Below are 18431 nucleotides of genomic sequence, written 5' to 3'. Positions count from 1 at the left end.
CCGAGACATGCTTACTGAGTCGAGCATAGTCAGCCCTAATCAGGGCTGGCGCTCCCCAGCTGCTACGCCATTTGAGGAATGGTCACATGACTCGCGGCCAGAGGTTTTTGTCAGGCTTCAGCCCTGCATGCTTAGGTGTTATGAATACGAGTCTCTAGCTCAATAGTCTCAGGGTCCCTGGAACTAGTGCAGGGTCTTACGGTGTCTAAGTGAAATGTTGCAAAAAAATGCCTCGGAGACGATTGCTCACTTCAGGTATCGAAAGGCTTCCTGTGCAGCACCCTGGTGTATGGTTGGCGGATATGTCGATTCATGCGAGGCCCACGATAGCTTCAAGTCAAACGCAGATGCGGCTAGTCCTAGACCAGGCTGATATCCGAATGCAATAGTCCGGGATGGGTTGCATTGAGAGTTGTCATCTCTAGGATGGCACTCTTCCTACGCTCGAAGATGTAAGCAAAGGCCGCTGATGAGCTATAAATTCAAGCATCATTTCTCTCCATCAAGCAAGCATCATTGGCCTCATAGAGATCTCCCCTCTGTGGCTCATATCTACTCCTGATTCATTCTGCTACCATTGTTCGGACACCTTCCCCTCTGGGCAACAACCCTTCATCAAATCAGAGCTTCAGCATCCGACCCACGGAATGCCTCAAAACTTCTTTGTCCGCGTGCTAAGCGCCGCAGTTGTCGGCCTTGCTCTCGGGGCGACTCCCGCGCAATGCGGTGAGACGGACGACCTCTTCCTGGAACTGGATGTCAACCAAGTCGCCAACGGCACCGCAGGCTCGTGGATTCGCGCCCCATGGGGGAAGTCGTACGTCTCGGCCATCCAGGAAGGCCGGTACGGCGATGCCGTCTGGGCGCGGTACCACATGGACGGCCGCGCGGAGGGAGGCATCATCGCCGAGGGCAACAGCACCGTGACGGAGGAACTGCTCGAAGGACGCCCGGGGCTACCGGCTGGCCACCCCGGAGCTCTTCGCCCAGGTCGCCGCGCGCTACAATGGCACGAGCACGGCCGACGAGCACGCGGAGCTGGTGGAGCTCATCGGCAGCGTGCTGACCGAAGACCTGGCCACCCTCGCCGCGCGGGAGACCTACTCCACCAGCTGCAGTGGGAACTACCTGGCCCTGCGGTCGGACTGCGACACGGTGCTGACGTTCATGAGCGAGGCTCAGAGCTATACCGGAAACATGCGCCAGCTCTCCTCGTCCGGCGACTGCTTCTTCCGCGTCGGACCCCCCGGCAGCGCCCCCGGGGTGACCTGGTACCAGGCCCATGCGGTCGGCAAGCTCATCTTCAATGACTGCCAGCGCACGAAGCCGTGCTGCTCGAACTACTATGTGTCCGGGTACTCGCCGAAGAATAGCGGGCACAAGAAGCTGTGCTTGAGTTCGAAGTCGACGGGTTGTTCTTGAGGTATCACTCATTATATGTATTCAAGGGGATTCATGTGAAGGAGCTGTGGTTGGTGGATCTGAAGCCGTATTCCGATGGATGACGATGCCTGGTGCATGTAATTACTGTACTGTACGTACTGAGTTGGGCCTGAAGGCGGTCAGTGAAGTGGGAGTCTATCTATATATACCCTACCTTGTCGATCTCCGTAGTCTGGACCTTCCATTCACTTCTTCTTCCCACCATCCGTTCCACAACCGCCGTGCTATACCTTGTACTACCCACCCAGGGCTCCCTACCCAGCACACTCCATTGAAGAATAAAAGGAAACCCCCAAAGGGGCATCATCCACCAAGCTTCCCGCGAATGTCCCGAGCTTTTCCAGCAGGCGCTAGCGATGTACAGTCACACCGATCCGCGGGATAGTCGGAAGGATATTCTGGACGGGTTGGCGAAGGTTGGGGCTGGTTCGGGGGCTGGAGGTTTGCATTGAGGTTTTCTGGGATATATCAGGAACTGCACGGCGAGAGTGCGCTCATCGCTGCATGTTTAGGGTTGTGTTGATATGTCGTGCAACGGTGATTTTCATAGTGGCTGAGAAGAGGGAATGCGAGTCTTCCATCTCTACCATGCGATGTTAGCAACGCAGAGGCTGGCTTCAATCATACCACAACCGTTATCCGGTTTAAAAAGGCAGGGACGCACAGCTGCCAAGCCGCACTAGGGGGATCAGTAGTTCAGGTTGTAACTTAATTCTCATCGAAGGCCATCAGTTCCGCAGGCACATTCACGAAGGAATCCCTGGTTATTGTAGCATATGAGATCGAGGCGAGGTTTTAGCACTCTCCTGTGGCCAAATAATGAGCAAGATGCAAAGTATGGGGTAGTGAGAGAAAACGCAGGGCTGGAGCATCTCGGGAATGTGGGGGATGCCAGACTGGGTGCTCCAACCCCAGATCCAATCTCGACCGATCTCGCCCGAGGGCGTCGGCCACAGTGGGTCACTTCGACCTTCCGGGCTAAGTCTCGGTCAGCCCCGAAGTTGGCTCCGTGCGGGGGTTGGGATCCCTGGAGCTGATCGGCGACCCCCGAGAGGAAGATTGCAACTGTCTTGTCCCGTACTATCCATGGACTGTAAGGTCCGCTCATATGATCATGATCTACTCGTCATAAAGAAATTGTATGACTACTGGTAATCGCCTACAGTCACCACATCATATCAAGTCAGACCTCAAGTGTAAAGCATGTCTCACTAGTACAGTACAAGACTATCACCATGACCGCACGACTACCAATGACCGGACCTAATTCACTTCTCCTTCTCACTCATGCGTCTTCGCCACTGTTCATTGCATATCAGCCCAACCCCACGAAACCACAATCGAGGAAAGGAAAGGGCAGGACAAACCTTAGGGTTATAGAAGTATACCGGCACGCCGAGCAGCAACACCCCGCCGACGACACCCGCCAGAATCCCCATCGCCGCCGGGTAACTATACTTGGCGACCATGGGATTCAACCCGTAACTGACCCCGAAGCTGATCAGGTTCTTCGTGCCCACGACCGTCACCAGCGCGGGGCCCGGGTTCTTGGGCCACGCCTCCGTGGCGAAGGAGGTCGTGCGGATGAGCACCGAGACAAAGGCGACCTGGTACAGCGTCCAGCCCATGAAGGGTCCGCCCCAGGTGGCGTTGCCATCCGCCGTGAGGCCATACAGAATCAGGGAGGCGACGGCGAGCAGGCCCGGAGCGATCAGCAGGAGCAGATGATGCTCGGGCTGATGCACGCCGCCCGCGCGCTTGGCGGCCCAGACGATGAACCGGTCGCCGAAGATGCCCGCGTACAGCATCCCGCCTAATCCGCCGAACACGCCGCCCAGATTGATCAGCCCGATCGCCGATGCGCTCCAGCCGTAGTTGTACTGGAGCACCGTGTTGTACGTCAGCGACACGCCCACCGACGCGCCCAGCACCACCGAGGCCAGCAGCGTCGCGTACAGCACCCCGGGCGAGCTGAAGCTCTCGAGCATCTGCCACCAGGTCTTGAGGACCGTCCGCACGGGATGCGCGGACACCCCCGGCCACGGGCTGAGCATTTGGCGGTAGGATTTCTTGGCCGGGGGATGCTGCGAGGGAGCCCCCGGGGAGGGTTCAGTCTGCGCGGCGAGCCAGGCGCGGGCTTCCTCCTCGTTCAGCACGCGCGTCACGCCATATTCGTCAGTGATGACGGCCCGGTTCTGCAGGAAGACCGCTCCGCGCTGATACCGGGTCTCGAAGCAGCCGAAGACCACGAGGACCAGGCCGACGCCGACGGTGAGGACGAAGACCCAGTAGAACCAGCGCCAGCCGAGGGCGGCGACTTCGTAGGAGCTTCCCAACGTCAGCAGACTGGTGATGATGTTCTGGGAGGCCCAGTAGATGCCGTAGATGGTGCCGCGTTGGTGGACGAAGGTCAGTTCGGCGAGCATCAGGGGGAGAAGCTGGTTGGGTTAGTGAGGTGGTTGCGATTACTCAGAGAAAGGGCGAACGTACAGACTCCGTGGCGCCTGTGGTAAAGCCCATCAGGATACGGAAGCCCAGATGCTGGCCCCAGTTCTGCGATAGGGCGCATCCGATGAGCGAGCCGAGCAGGACGACGGTGGTGATGAGCATGATCGGTCGTCGGCCGCATACGAGGGCGAGAGGAAGGATAATATAGTTTCCTGGTCCAGTCAGCATACACTTGCGTAAAAAATGGCAAGGAAGATGTCACTGGAAGCTTACCCACGCCCACGAACAAGGAAGGGAAGGTCGACAGCCAGACGACTTGGTTGGTGCTGCGGCCTTCCGCCCCGTACAACTGGAAGAAGACGTCGAGGACCGAGCCCAGTCCTCCCACCACCGACAGTGACATGATGGCTGCGTCAATTAGCAAAGGGCACGGCAAGCTCGACACCATCCCAGTGGCACTTACAGAACCAACAGCAACATACGATGATGGCAGTCTTCTCCCAGACAGCAAAGTTCAAGGGGTCATTAGGGTCATCGCTGGGCACCGGCAGACGCTGAATGCGGCCCGTCTCGTCCACCAGAACCGGGTCTGCGGGCTCTGGTTTCTCGACATTCTCCACGAAGTCAACGTGCACCTTCTCGAGGTCTTTGTCGTGTAAGTCGGTCATGATGGGCGTGGGACATGAAAGGAAAAAACATGACTACAGGGGTGCAATAGTGCCAGGTTTTAACACACCCCCATGCCGGATGCTCCTCCACTCTGCCGACGCGGTCGAGCTAGCCCTACTCCTTTTGGGGGAGGGGGGAGGGGGGGAAAGAAGCTATATTCATATGGAGACGAAGGAGGATGCGCCAGTCAGGGAGTCATGATGGCGCTCGGGGCGCGCAGAGGGGGGCGCCGAGTCGGCAAGCCCCGAGCTGTCTTCGGGGGACTAGTCTACATTCAGCGGAAATGCCATTGCCACCCCCACATTCTGGGGTTAACCGAGTCCACGTGCCATCCCCCCCGAGCTCAACACAACATGCTGCTGTACTGTGGACCAGTGGCTTACATTCAGTTTCCAATCCGTTTAACCTAAAGAGGAATCGCCAGGCCATCGCCCCGAAAATCACTGCCACCGCTGTATACTCGGTAAGAGGCCTCTCTCTGACAGCGAATGACCTGGCCTCTTCCAAACAGTTCTCGTTTCCATCCCGTGACTTTTTCAACGTGATGGCCCTTTTGTTGCAGCTCGTCAATCACCTTTTGCTCAATGCCGTCCTCCACATAGACCATGCTATGGTGCACACCTCCCTCAGCGTCGTCATCCTCCCCCGCGATACAGATGCGCGGTGCATCCAGTGCTTCTTGGGGATTGAGCCCGAACACAAGCATGTTGAGGAGCACCTGCACGTGGCCCTGCGGCTGCATGAAGCCCCCCATGACGCCGAACACAGTGTGGAGGGAGCCATCCGCGGCGTGGGTGGCCATGGCCGGGATGATGGTGTGGTAGGGCCGCTTCAATGGCGCCAGCACATTCGGATGACCGGGGGTTAGGGAGAAGTTGGCCCCGCGGCTCTGCAGCGTAAAGCCGCAGCCAGCGGGCACGATTCCGGTGCCAAACCCGTGGTAGTTGCTGTTGATAAACGAGGCCGCGTTGCCCTCCCGATCCGCGACGGCGAAGTACACCGTGTCGCAGGACCGGAAGGCCGGACTGCCCCGGCAGATCACGTCGGACGCTTTGCTGGGGCTGTAAAGTTTGGCTCGCTCGGCGAGATACGCCTTGGAAATGAGATTCGGAACACGCTCCACATCCGGATCGGCAACCCACCAGGCAGCGTCGGAAAAGGCGATGCGGAGGCACTCGATCAGCGCGTGGAGATATTCCGGGGAATTGTGGGTCAGGCGAGACAGCGGTGGTAGGCGACCTGTACGACTGAGCTCTTCCATGATTCCTAGGGCCATGAGCGCTACCACGCCTTGGCCGTTGGGAGGATGTTCCCAGATATCCAATGCTTGCTGTTGCTGGTCGGCCCAAAGCCGAAGGCAGATCGGATCAACCATCTGGCTGCCAGTCTGCGCGTGATATTCCAGATCTTCATGAGTCAAGAAGCCTCCAAGGTCTTGCACGGCTGTGACGATCGAGTCGGCGACTCTCCCTCGATAAAAGCCATCTTTTCCCTCGATCGCAAGGGCCCGGAATGTTGTCGCAAGGGCGTGGTTGGTCATGACTTCGCCTGGTAGTGGTGATCTGCATCCATCGGGGGCGGCTGCATCGTGTTTGAGCAGTTCGTGAAAATGCGGCGATGCTTTGCGAAGAGTCGGTTCATGTCCATGCCACTGGTATGGGGTAATCAGCAAATGCTCTGCCTACGATCACGACAAGATACTCACCATAGACGACGAAACCTCCGAGACCGGGAAGCCGCGCTCGCAGAGCTCGATCGCGGGCGCAAGGATCTGGTGCAGTCCCAGCTTTCCTGATCCCAACCTCTCAATTGTGTCCACCCACCCTGCCGCGGCGCCTGGAGTGGTGACCGCCAGGACGCTATCCAGAGGGATGGTACCAGACTTTCCCGGCGACAGCTGCAGTCGAGTTCGAACTTGGTCGAGCGTGATTGCTTTGGGGGCACGGCCTGAGCCATTCAACGCACTGATTTTCTTGGTGGGTGCATCGTAGAAGAGACAGAACATGTCGCCTCCGATCCCGGTTGATGCTGGTTCGGTCGCGTTCAGTGCAGCGGCTACATTGACGAAATCAATAACAGCGATGGACTATCATAGTGACTGGGAATGTTCTCACTCACTGCTACAGCAGCATCCTCCAATGAGTTAGTGAAGACCTGATGCGTGGTTGGCGAGATACTTTGATGTACATACTGCAGCATTGCCCCCTTGAGTGAGGATTCTGTGGCCAGCCATCGCCGCCAGGGGCTGCGAGCATGCAACCATGCCATTGAGACCATGTACCACACTCCTGCGGCCGCGAAAAGGGGTAAAGGGTGGTTTGGCCATGGTCTGACGGCATCAGCAAGTGGTGATCAAGGTGGTTGAACTCGGACAAAGAACATTAAGCACTGGTATAGAGTAAAAATCATAGAAGGCAGCCTGGAATAGCCATATCTTCCTCCATACTGTAATGTTATCCGTGAGTTATCGAAATGCGGGGTGCTGCGGGTGAACCCGCCGGAGTTGGAGCAAAGCTCCCCGGTGAATGTATGCTCACCCACACTTGACTCATCAGCTGGTTCACAAGCAAGTGAAGCCCAAAGGATATTCGGTGACAGGATTTCCCAATGGATTTACTTCGCTTATATACATACAGGTATTTACAATTGATGCAATCACAAAGTCCAGGCTGAGAACCAATCCAACGGATCTACTATTGACATTACCCACAAACCTCTAAATCACGCCCCCGGTAATCTCGACCACACTACCCGACATGTACGACGCCCCCGCACTAAACAAGAAGGCCACAACATCGGCCACCTCACGAGGCTCCCCCAGCCGCCCCAACGGCACCTCCTTGACGATGCGCGCATTCGCATCCCCGCCGGCCACATTCCCCACCATCGTCGGGGTATCCGTGTGGCCCGGCGCGACAGCATTCACCCGAATGCCTTTGGGACCCAGCTCCGCGGCCAGCGCCTTCGTGAGCCCGATGATCCCGAACTTGGTCGCGCAGTAGACCGAGTACCCGGGGTACCCCTTGAGACCGCACACGCTGGAGACGTTCACCATGACGGAGCCTTCTTGCATGAGGGGCACGCAGGCGCGACACATGTTGAAGGTGCCGCGCAGGTTGACGTCCACCAGCTTGGTGAAGTAGTCCTCGCTGGTTTCGAGGATGGGGATATTCGTGGGGTTGATCCCCGCGCAGTTGAACAGGAAGTCCAGGTGTTCGAAGGAGGACTTCACCGCCTGGGTGAGTCGGGTGCAGTCGGTGCTGAGGGAGACGTCGCAGGGGCGGTAGATGTGGTACGAGGCGCGGGGGCTGCTGGACAGCTCGGATTGGAGCTGCTGCAGGGCATCTTCGTTGATATCAGATAAGATCAACGTGGCGCCTAGACTGTCCAGTTTGTGGGCGGTGGCTTTGCTGGAGGGGGGTGAAGGGGTGGGAATAAGGTGAGCTGTCACATAGCGGGAGTGGGGGGTGGGGGTTTGGCTTACCCGATTCCGCTGGCGGCGCCGGTGATCAGGGCGGTTTTGCCTTCAAGGGTACCTGACATTATTCCGTATTATTGTGCTGGGGCCTGGGTCAACGGGGATGGTGTGCTTGCAAGGTTGAAAAAGACTGAAGCGAATGCTGCTGGTTGGGCGGATGCTCTTTCCATCCGAGGAATGATCCTATTACAGCATACTGACGTCATCGGTTGATTCTAAGGGAGCCTTCCATGAATTAAAGCCAAACCATACAACAACATGTATACAGTCTCCCTTTTTGCACGGCTGGATACTCAAGAGATCAATGGTCGAAGCATACAAAGCATATGTATATATTCAAATCGAGGAGGGTCCCGCAATCAAATCAAGCTAGGAGTAGTTAATGCAAACCACAAGGGCGGCAAGCTTAATCCTTCTCGGTCTAAGCATTCGTTCGATCCAAAAAGATTACCCACTGGGGCAAGCAGCAGCCTTGGGGATGAAAGCAAGCTTCAGTCTGCCCTTTGGGCGGGCGGAAAAAAAGAACAGTTTCCCCGCCGAGTTTTCGCCGGCTGCTTAACCATTATTCTGCCGTTCTGGGGCGGTCAGAGGGGTACCAGTTTTCCCGCCGACTTTTCGCCGACTGTTTAACCATTATTCTGCTGCTCCGGGGCGGTCACAGAGATACCAGCCTCTACCCACCGAGTTTTGGCCGTGGTTCTCCGGCTTTGTCCGTAGACCGCACGCGCTACAGTCCCGCGAAGTAGTCTGCGTACTCCCTCCACCAGGAGTTCGTCTTCTTCCTATTTAGGACTAGTGACTCCCTAGTTCTGCCGGCAAAAGCCACCACCGCCAGGTCTTTGTACCAACCATCTGCCTCAATAAGCAATTAGGAAGGCGGTGCTGCAGAAAGTGGCGCCCGGAACCAAACAACTTGGTGGGGGGAGTACGCAGACTACTTTCCTCCCACTGTACGATCCAATCCATGCCTGATAAGATCAAGCCCGGCACGTCTACAGGCCTCCCTGCTATATAGTGAACTGTAAATGAGTAATCCAGCACGGAACATATCTGTCTTGCAATGATGCGGTCTTACATAGCCTATGTCATATTGAAGTTGTTTCTGATCGCCAATGCCCTCTTCGAGTGCTCACCTCGATCGAGCAGCAGTGACCTAGATGAGACGATGACGGAGTTTCTCGAGGGGTGCTTTGGGACCCTACGAAAATATCATAATCGAAAATACGCCGTAAGTCAGTAATCACCTCTTGGTTGAATAGAATCCCGTGGAATTATTATTTGAAATTATATTGTGTTCGCGCAGTGATTTGGAAATGATGCATCTACGCGTCTGTCTGTACGTACTTGACGAGTATGTTGCATCTATACCGCAGCGATCAGACTGTGAATCCCGTCCCGATTGCCGACGGTAAGTTCAAATCCCTTGAACCCTGGAGGGTTTGAAATCTCCTGGTAGGGTGCAGCACTGCCAAGACCCCGTCGGGAAGATCAACACACAGCCTGGAGATTAGAAATAAACATCACCACCAACCACTTCTCATGACACTACCATCCCAAATAGCGTGAACAGCATCCTCTGCCCTGAGGATGCTGACAAAAGACAGAATTTGCAAGAATGAATATGCTTGGCGTCATGGGGGCTCATACCCAACGAGAAGGTATATGAAGACCTAACAGGTCAAGATGCCTTCCATTGAGCACCAGCACCGAGTAGAGCACCTTCACCACAAACAAACTCATAACATCTAACAACACCATCAAAGCTTGTCCAATATGTCATCCACCAACGACTACCCCAAGCCCATCTCCTTCACCAAGGAGTGGCACACCAAGCCCTACGCCTTCATCTCGCCCTCGCGCCCCGAGCTCTCGGCGGCAGGCAAGAACGTGGTGATCACGGGCGGAGGCAGCGGCATCGGCAACGCCATCGCCGTGGCCTTTGCCCAGGCCAGTGCCAAGTCCGTCTCCATCCTCGGCCGTCGTCTGGAGACCCTGAAATTGGGGGCGGAGAAAATCACCACCGCGGCCACTGAAGCGCACACCTCGACTCAGGTCTTTTATGAAACAGCCGATCTCCGTCAGCGCAGTGCCGTCGACGAGGCCCTTGCTTCCATTGTTTCTCGGGTCGGGAAGATCGACATCTTCGTCTCCAACGCGGGAACCCTACCTACGCCAGGGTTAATCCGGGAGTACGACGTGGAGGATTATCTGGGAGGTGTGGTGGAGAATATTCGGAGCGCGCTGAATGCTGTGCAGGGGTTTTTGGCCGTCGCGGGACCTGACCCCGTGCTGTTGAATACTTCCTCATGTCTAGCGAATATTGCCCCGATGCCTGGTGTGAGCGGCTACGCGGTGTCGAAGGCCGCGGTGCTGAAGATGATCGAGTACGTCGCCGCAGAGAATCCTTATGTGCGCGTGGTGAGTGCCCAGCCCGGCTGGGTAGCGACGGAAGTCAATGGCTATCAGGCCGAAGCGCCGGATCAAGGTATGTTCGGACGTTGTCTCATATCCGTAAACGAGCGCATGCTAACGGGGGTCTCAATAGCTGAATTGCCGGGCCAGTTCTATGTCTGGTTGGCTTCTGCAGAGGCGGAGTTCCTCAAGGGGAAGTTCGTGTGGGTGAATTGGGATGCGGAGGAGCTGGTGAAACGAGCCGAGGAGATTCGGGGATCCAAGCTCCTGAATTGGATTGTCGAGGGTGTGCCTATGTAGAAGGGATAGAATTGGATCAGTTCATCTTGTCGGTGTTTGATACCGGGGAGTATTAACTCTCCTGCCCATAATCAATCCGTCATTCGACCTGCTCTGGTTCTCGAATGGCCTGTTCGTCAATTTATTGCAATGTTGTCCTGTTTTTCTTTGAGCATTGTCGATTTCTGCGACCCGTAATCTTGAAAATGACATAGATATCGCCTACCATGAATTGACCGCCGTGGTGAGCGAGTGGGTGCATAGCAAACAGACGACTCTCTGTGAGAAATTCGGGAATTAGTTTCTAATCAGCGGTCATCAGTAAAGCTTCATCTGGCAGCCTCAGCCAGCCTCGTCGACGTCATGTAGGAGAATCTCTCAACCCACACCTGCTGCCCAGTGGCGGGGAAAAGTACCCGAACCGGAGGTGAGACCCTCTGCCGGTGGTACAGCAGCTGGAAGCGGCAAAGATGCCCGCTCTCGAGGTGGAAAATAGCATTGTCTCCCGAGAGGCAAAATCCTGCCCCGCCAATCACAAGAATCCCGATCGCATTCCTCAGACGCAAATGCGGGGAAAGAGTCTCGATTGTGGGAAGGATTCGGCAGAAATCTGGGGTACAGTCCGGGGTAGTGAATGATATTCAGTGTTTGATTCAATTGCCGACTCACTGGGGATCTACACGGTATAAATATGCGCATGCGAAGCTGACAGTGACTCACTCATTCTCCACCCTGCATTGTTTATACTGTGTCTCTGGGACACACGAAGTACGAAAGAAAAAGAAAGGGAAACAAAAAGCGAAAAACCAAAAAGAAACCAACAAACACACAAACAAACAACGATAAACATCACCCCCTCTTCCTCCCGTGTCCCAAATTAACACCGCCTCACCCTGAGCTCAGTCGACCTCTGCTGGGCCGGAGAATTCCCCCATTTAGGGACGACTTTGCTCAAGACCCCACCCAGGAAGCCTTGAGCCCTTTGCGGGGGCTTGGATGGCTGCTGCGGGGGCTGCTGCTGGCATATTGCTGCAGCTCTAGTCGCTGGTCCTGAGTGACCAGTGGAGGGAGAGGAGGAAGCGGAGCAACCGGAGCTGGTGGAGGAGGGGGAGCAGCGGGAGCAGCAAGAGGAGCAAGATGAGGAAGAGAAGGAGGTTGACGGAAAAGAGTCAAAGTAGGAGCAAACACATGACACACCACCGACAAACAACATGCGTACCCAGATACAGGCACCCAAGACATCATCCTGCCGCATTAGCGGCGTAGAGCCTGAAGCTCCCAGGATTCGGGCAGAACTGGTGGCTTTTGGCGGCCCAGAATCCGCTCTCCGAGATCCATAAAGAGCCGCCTTAGGCGGCCACAAGCTTGGGCCCCTTTGGCATTTGCTACCATGAAAGCCCGACCCCCGCCAAGTAGGATGGGGCGATATCCCCGTATGGTTTGCGCCGGTGAGCCCCTGGCCGCCACGGCGCCCACGTTGCTCACTGCAGAAAAAAAGGTCCTCGCAGCAGAGCTGCCTTCGCTGGGCGAGTCGGTGTGCCTCCTCCCCCCGCTGTAGCACCAATCATATTAGCATCACTCCAATCATCAGACGTGCAGCATGGACAAGGAATCTTACCGCGGTGAAGAACAGCAAGGTAGGCCGCGTTGGCCTCCGTGAACGTTTTGGGCTTGTAGCCCTGCAAAAAGAAGCGATATCTACATGCACAAACGTACAAGTCAGTCTCCCTTCAGCCGTCCATGGAGGCGGGCTCGTACTTGAGGTTCGTCTTCCGGACACAATAATATAGCCCCGCAAAGCACAGAGCTATTGTGATGGTAAAGTCTCCCGGACAATCACTATATCATTGCTGGTCGAACCAGAGTTTTCGGCGGCCACGGTGACACTGTCCTCGAGGGACATGAAGGTGTTTTCTTTTGGAAGAAAACTTAAATAGAGATGAAAAGATCGATGCGTTTGAGACGAGGAAGAGGTGACTTGTTGGCCTTTGCAAATCTCAAGGGCATGGGAAATGCTTGGTAAATGAACGAGAATAAAATAGAGTACAGAGAAGACAAAGACAAAGAGGCAGGTCGAGACCAGAGCCTGCCTATTCCATGGAAAGAATCTGCAAAAAAAAAAGAGGGCAGGCGCAGTCCTCTTTGCGCTTGCACAAGTTCAACGCAAGATGTTCTCATGGAACAGCACCTTCCGAAACCCTTTCTCGGCTTCTATTCTGTGGATTTATGTAGTCCAGACAGGTGACCAACAGAGCCTGCTGGCAGACATGTCGAACAATAAGTCTGCTTGGCTGGATCTGAGTGGTAGGAAAATGGACCGATCCGATGAGAAAAGAAGATGGCGAGATTAGAGTCGAGGCGACGGAGGAAGACGAACAGGACATGTCAGCCCAGAAGTCAAGCCTCGTGATACTACTGTCTCCCATTCAATATCAAGGCAAGGAAGGCAGTGAATCCCAATTGGTATAGATTCTACGCTAGGGCAAAACCTACAATTCCGAGGTCGCTGCAGGTGGAGCTGCGTGACAGCTTCCACATTGACCTGAAGACGCCCATTCATTTCCGTAGCTTATTTCGATGCCGTGGTGAATTGGCAATGCGAAAAGCACCCGTTCACGATATCAGAATTTCAAACCTGTGAATGACTCGAAGACCGTATAGAGTCTTTCTCCAGGTACCCAATGGCTCATGCATAGTAATCAGCATAACATTCTCGTGTGGGTATAATGAATTACCTATTATACAGGGTATATGTGTATATCTAATATCTTAACCAAGCACTCGTGCGCCAATTCTCTCTTCCCGATTTCTCCATTATGTTGGCGGCACCGATGACGCCGCCATTCCTTCCCTTTGCATGGTAGTTTCCTTCCTCATCAACATCATCCAGAAGTCAAGCTGTCATCCCAAGAGGCCTCTTCGCGCAACCTGAGTATCACCAGGCTATCACCGATCCAACGCGTTTTCCTGACACTATCACACAGTTAGCATTTCCCATCCCACACATCCAGAGATAAAGAGAGCTTACCATTTGGTAGTAGACCCCCCGCCTCCCCACCAACTCCGCATGCGTCCCCTGCTCCACCACCCTCGACCCACCAAGCCCTCCCTCCCCAAACACAAAGATGACATCCGCCTTCTGGATCGTCGCCAATCGATGCGCCACCGCGACGATGGTCAGACACCTCTTCGCCGCCAACCGTTCCAGCGCAGCCTGCACCACCTTCTCAGACTGCGAATCCAGACTCGACGTCGCCTCGTCCAGAAGCAGTAGCTTCGGCTTCCGCAACAACGCTCTTGCAATGCACAGCCGCTGGCGCTGGCCGCCGCTCAAAGCAGCCTGAGCTTTGATACCTAGCTCGGTGGCGTACCCCTGCGGGAGGGAGGTGATGAAGTCGTGGATTTCAGCATCGCGGCACGCTTGTTCGATTTCCGCATCCGAAACCTCAGATGGATTGGGCAAGCCCAGGGTGATGTTTTCGCGGATGGTACCTTCGAATAATCGGGGTTCTTGGGCCACCAGCGAGATGGTCTTGCGGTAGGTGGCCGGGTCGATGTTGGTGATATCCTGGTCGTTGAGGAGGACTGTGCCTTTGGCGGGGCTGTAGAATCGTTCGAGCAGGGAGATGACGGTGGTTTTGCCGCAGCCGGAGGGTCCGACGAAGGCAACAAATTGGCCTGGGCTGATGTCCAGGTTCAGGCCCGTGAAGAGGGGGCGGTCGTGCGAAGCATAGCGGAAAGTGACGTCGCGGAAGCTGATGCTTGCTGCTGTTGCAGACTGTCTTGCACTGTTGGTGGTGGTGGTCATCTGCTGTGGGTTCTCGTGGCGGTTCGGCCGGAAGTCCAGCATGCGGTTCGCGGAGGCAATGGCCTGGGCGATGTTCGACCCGAAACTAAAGAACTGGCCGGCTTGCTGTCCTCCCTGAATGATGGCCATGTAGATCACAAAGAAGGAGGTGGGCTCGTATTCTCGTGAGGCGAGGAGCTGCCCCCCGTACCAGAAGGTGAGCGCCATAGCGCACAGCTCGACACTATCGGAGAAGGCGAAGACTAAGGTTGCATACCATGCCTTGTGGAAGGCCTTCTTTTGCTGCGCAAGTAGCATGGTTGAGTAGCGGTTTAGAATGGCGTCTTCCATTGTAAGTGCTGAAACCGTCCGGAAGGCGTCGATGGCTTCTGCTGCGAACTGTGAGCTGCCTGAATACACGGCTGCGTTCATCGCGTCGAATTGCACCTCGTAGCGAATGCGCATGAAGGCCGCCAGGAAGGTGCAAGGCAGCGCTGCTAACACAGCCACCAGACTGAGTTTCCAGCCGAAAGTGAAGGCGATGATGATACATCCGATCATACCAAAGATCGACATGCAGGGAAGCGCTCCGTTGATGCCAAGGAGTTCCTGCACTTGCTTGGGGTCGGTAGCCAGACGAGAGACCAGCGAGCCTGAGGCATTGTCGGTGCGATCGTGAAAGGGGATGGGCTTCTCGATGATGTTCTGGAAGTATTCAGTTCGGCAGTACGAGGAGATTTCCTTTCCATGTTAGCTTCGTTCGTCTGTTCAGGGTGAAGTGGCAACATACCACTGAGAACCGGTTGGCGGAATATCCGATCAGAGCATAACAGACCCCATTCCCCAGAGCGAGAACCAAGAACATCAGAGCCCAGAAATTGGCAGCGTGCACCAGCTTGTCCCCTGAGTACTGGAAGACCTGGATAATTCGCGCAAACAGCCAACTCTGAATGGGATAGGCAGCTAGTTCACGTCAGTAGCTGCCACACAATCACACTCCTCGCAATGCTTACCTCCAGCACCAGCGGCGCCGATCAAGGCCGGAAGATAGAAGCGCCATTGCCCTCTGTTCTCGTATAGAAACACTCCAATACTGCCAAAAAAGCCTCTGTTCTTCGACTTCTCCAGCTCTTCTTCTTTTCCAAACTTTTTCAAGCTCATCTTGGCTGACTTGGCGTCGTCGTCGGTGTCGTCCATCTCATCCTGGATGTCACTCCCTTCTGCGTCTAACAGCTCGAGAGTCTGGGCATTCACCAACCCACTGTACACCCCATCCTCGATGGCCAGAAGCTCCTCGTGCGTTCCCTGCTCGACATCAACCCCACCCTTCATCACGATGATGTGGTCTGCTTTGCGGATTGTCGTCAACCGATGGGCGATCACGATGGTTGTACGGTTCTCCGCGAGGCGATCCAGCGCCGCCTGCACGATCTTCTCGCCTCTTACATCGATGGCACTGGTCGCTTCGTCCAGAATGAGGATGGTTGGTTGCTTGACAATGCTTCGCGCGATGGCCAGTCGTTGCCGCTGTCCGCCACTCAGTTTCGTCCCGTTCTCGCCGACCATAGTCGCGAAGCCCTATCCCCGTCAGATAACATTCGACTCCGATATTGAAGACACATACCTCCGGCAACCGATCGATAAACTCATCCGCAAACGCCTCCCTGCAAGCCTGCTGTACGAGCCCCTTCTTGACCTCGTCCGACTCATGCTCCCACTGTGTGCCGATCAGCCCGTACGCGATGTTGTTGAAGATGGTATCGTTGAACAAGATCGGCTCCTGCTGCACCAGCCCGATCTGCGTGCGCCACCACTTCAGATCCAGATCCTGGACATTGTGCTCCCCGACCAGGATAGCCCCTTGGTCGGGATGCTCCGCATTGGCATTCAGCTCATACCAGCGCTCCAGCAGACCCACAATCGTGCTCTTACCGGAGCCCGACGGACCAACCAAGGCCGTCGTCTTGTGTTTCTGGAACCGGGCGTTCAAGCCCTTGAGCACCTTCGAGTCGGGTCGCGACGGGTAGGTGAAATGCACATTCTGGAACACAAGGTCGACCTCCGCGGAGACCTCCGGGCCACGGAGCCCGCTCGCATTCGGCTTGTCGCTGTCGATCATCTCGAAGAAGGCGCCCGCAGCGCTGGCGGCCTTGGCGATGGTCACGAGCGGGGAGGCGATGCGGCCCAGCACGCTGACGGCCACCATCACCGAGAAGAACACCCTGTCGAGCGTTAGTCTAGCCCCTACGCCAGAAAGATGTGAGCCTCACGTGATAACCGTGTTGATATTCTGGATATGCCCCTCCCGGTATAGTTTGAGCCCGAACCAAAACGCCAACGAGTAGCTCGCGTACATGGCGAAGAAGACCAGCCCCAGCTGCACCGCCATCACCACGGACAGCTTGCGGCCGCGCAACCGGGCGATCTCGATCCAGTCGGCGTACCGCTGCGCCAACGTCCCCTCGGCGCCCAGGGACACGACCGTCCGGATGGAGCCGATGACCTCGGCGGCGATGGAGGAGTGCTTCTCGTCGGCCTTGTCGACCTGGCGCTGGATCTTGGTCATCATCGGCACGGCGACGAAGCAGACGGCGAAGATGAAGACCAGGGCGGCGCTGGTGACGAGCGTCAGGGCCCACGAGTAGCGGAAGGCGATGACGTAGGCGGCGACGAGCAGGGCCAGCGACTGGAACAGGATGGCCAGCTTGTCGGAGATGCTCTGCTGGATCGAGTTGGAGAGCGTGGTGATCGTGTTGGTGACGGTGCCGACGGAGACCAGGTCCAGCTTGCTGATCGGCTGCGCGAAGAGCGCGTGCATGTACCGCAGGCGGAGGGTGCCGGAGACGCGGAGGCCGATCACGCGGAAGCAGTACTAGACGAGAATTATTATTGTGCTGCGCAGAATTGGGGTGGAGTTGGGCACGGTGGACGCACCATCGAGAAGTATGTGAGGGCGAATTTGGCGATGAAGAGGTAGACGATGTACAGGCTGGGTCGCGGGTTAGGGTTTGGCTCGGTCGGGGGGTCTCTTCGGTGGCTAGGCTCGCATCGCACTCACCTCAGTTTGCTGATGGCGGACTTGAACTCGGCTTCGGTGGTGGAGGAGTCGTCGGTGAAGTATCCGTTGAATTCGCCGACCATATTCCCAAACACGATGTTCATGAGCGGTAGGGGCTGCGGACGAGGAGAGATTAGCCGTGTACTCTGTGTGTGTATTGGGGTGACTGCGGACACATACAACACCCGACCCGATGGAGGAGAGGAGGGCAACGGCGAGGATGGCACGATCCGATGCACTTGCATGGGACAGTAACCTCTGCGGGGGGTTAGCGAAGTCTGCATCAAGTTCTGCCGGGTACGCAGAATGATCTCCGTACAAAATAACTGCCTAAAGAGGCCGTCTGCTCTGATGTGGCATCCTTGGCGTCGGTGTCGGACTTGGACTTCTTGCTGGTGGTGGTGGATGATGCAGTCGAGGTGTCGGTCACAGAGACGATCTTCTCCGCAGGGAGTGTATTCTCATGCTCGCCCTGGTGTGGAGGAGATTCAGTCGCTGAACCCATGGCGGTTGACCTCGCAGGAGATCATGAAGGTGAGTGAGATGGGAGAGGGGGGGATACGCAGGTGCAAGGCTGCGGGCGGGAACAGGGCATCACTTATATGGCCATAAATATTCTGTAGGTACTGTACAGTAGGTACGTACGCATTGGACTACCGAGTACGGAGTACGGGACTACCGAATACGAGTGTTTACCCAGTATGTTCTAGCCAGGGAAGGGGACCCAGCCAGGCTAATCAGAGTCTGGGCCAAGGGGGGTGGAGTCATCAACTTATCCGTGCATGCAAAAGGCCCAATAGTCTAACCATGGATGCATGGATGTAGGGCAGGGATGGAATGGGGACAAACCGACAAAC

General features: G+C 55.9%; 6 protein-coding genes across 6 annotated transcripts; 2 read left to right on the top strand and 4 right to left on the bottom strand.

Moving 5' to 3' along the window:
* Positions 1 to 647: 647 nt before the first annotated feature.
* Positions 648 to 1484, top strand: BO66DRAFT_425407 (uncharacterized protein; the record flags this gene model as incomplete). The annotated part of the gene is made up of 2 exons (XM_025650226.1): positions 648 to 817; positions 933 to 1484. The coding sequence occupies 2 exons, from the start codon at positions 648 to 650 to the stop codon at positions 1420 to 1422; spliced, it is 660 nt and encodes a 219-aa protein (XP_025508912.1). The 3' UTR covers positions 1423 to 1484.
* A 1224-nt stretch (positions 1485 to 2708) lies between these two features.
* Positions 2709 to 4728, bottom strand: BO66DRAFT_417150 (MFS general substrate transporter; the record flags this gene model as incomplete). The annotated part of the gene is made up of 5 exons (XM_025649654.1): positions 4355 to 4728; positions 4165 to 4299; positions 3934 to 4103; positions 2811 to 3881; positions 2709 to 2744 (listed from the first exon to the last, which is right to left on the bottom strand). Exons 1-5 carry the CDS (start codon positions 4557 to 4559, stop codon positions 2712 to 2714), a joined length of 1614 nt encoding a protein of 537 aa, XP_025508911.1. The 5' UTR covers positions 4560 to 4728.
* An 81-nt stretch (positions 4729 to 4809) lies between these two features.
* BO66DRAFT_364475 (gamma-glutamyltransferase family protein) lies at positions 4810 to 6790 on the bottom strand. Its single transcript, XM_025645168.1, has 2 exons — positions 6266 to 6790; positions 4810 to 6211 (listed from the first exon to the last, which is right to left on the bottom strand). Exons 1-2 carry the CDS (start codon positions 6563 to 6565, stop codon positions 4967 to 4969), a joined length of 1545 nt encoding a protein of 514 aa, XP_025508910.1. The 5' UTR covers positions 6566 to 6790; the 3' UTR covers positions 4810 to 4966.
* Positions 6791 to 7147: 357 nt separating this feature from the next.
* Positions 7148 to 8429, bottom strand: BO66DRAFT_387850 (SDR family NAD(P)-dependent oxidoreductase). Its single transcript, XM_025646406.1, has 2 exons — positions 8045 to 8429; positions 7148 to 7970 (listed from the first exon to the last, which is right to left on the bottom strand). The coding sequence occupies exons 1-2, from the start codon at positions 8101 to 8103 to the stop codon at positions 7277 to 7279; spliced, it is 753 nt and encodes a 250-aa protein (XP_025508909.1). The 5' UTR covers positions 8104 to 8429; the 3' UTR covers positions 7148 to 7276.
* Positions 8430 to 9545: 1116 nt separating this feature from the next.
* Positions 9546 to 10761, top strand: BO66DRAFT_71799 (SDR family NAD(P)-dependent oxidoreductase). Its single transcript, XM_025653529.1, has 2 exons — positions 9546 to 10523; positions 10584 to 10761. The coding sequence occupies exons 1-2, from the start codon at positions 9812 to 9814 to the stop codon at positions 10748 to 10750; spliced, it is 879 nt and encodes a 292-aa protein (XP_025508908.1). The 5' UTR covers positions 9546 to 9811; the 3' UTR covers positions 10751 to 10761.
* A 2691-nt stretch (positions 10762 to 13452) lies between these two features.
* On the bottom strand, positions 13453 to 18124 carry BO66DRAFT_467689 (ABC transporter ATP-binding protein). The gene is made up of 10 exons (XM_025652590.1): positions 17894 to 18124; positions 17755 to 17832; positions 17575 to 17690; positions 17451 to 17505; positions 16787 to 17388; positions 16141 to 16738; positions 15530 to 16094; positions 15307 to 15479; positions 13758 to 15257; positions 13453 to 13702 (listed from the first exon to the last, which is right to left on the bottom strand). The coding sequence occupies exons 1-10, from the start codon at positions 18077 to 18079 to the stop codon at positions 13676 to 13678; spliced, it is 3900 nt and encodes a 1299-aa protein (XP_025508907.1). The 5' UTR covers positions 18080 to 18124; the 3' UTR covers positions 13453 to 13675.
* Positions 18125 to 18431: the final 307 nt, after the last annotated feature.

The sequence above is a fragment of the Aspergillus aculeatinus genome (assembly GCF_003184765.1).
Source record: "Aspergillus aculeatinus CBS 121060 unplaced genomic scaffold BO66scaffold_2, whole genome shotgun sequence".
Taxonomy (NCBI): Eukaryota; Fungi; Ascomycota; class Eurotiomycetes; order Eurotiales; family Aspergillaceae; genus Aspergillus; species Aspergillus aculeatinus.
This window is presented reverse-complemented; position numbering and strand designations above follow the sequence as displayed.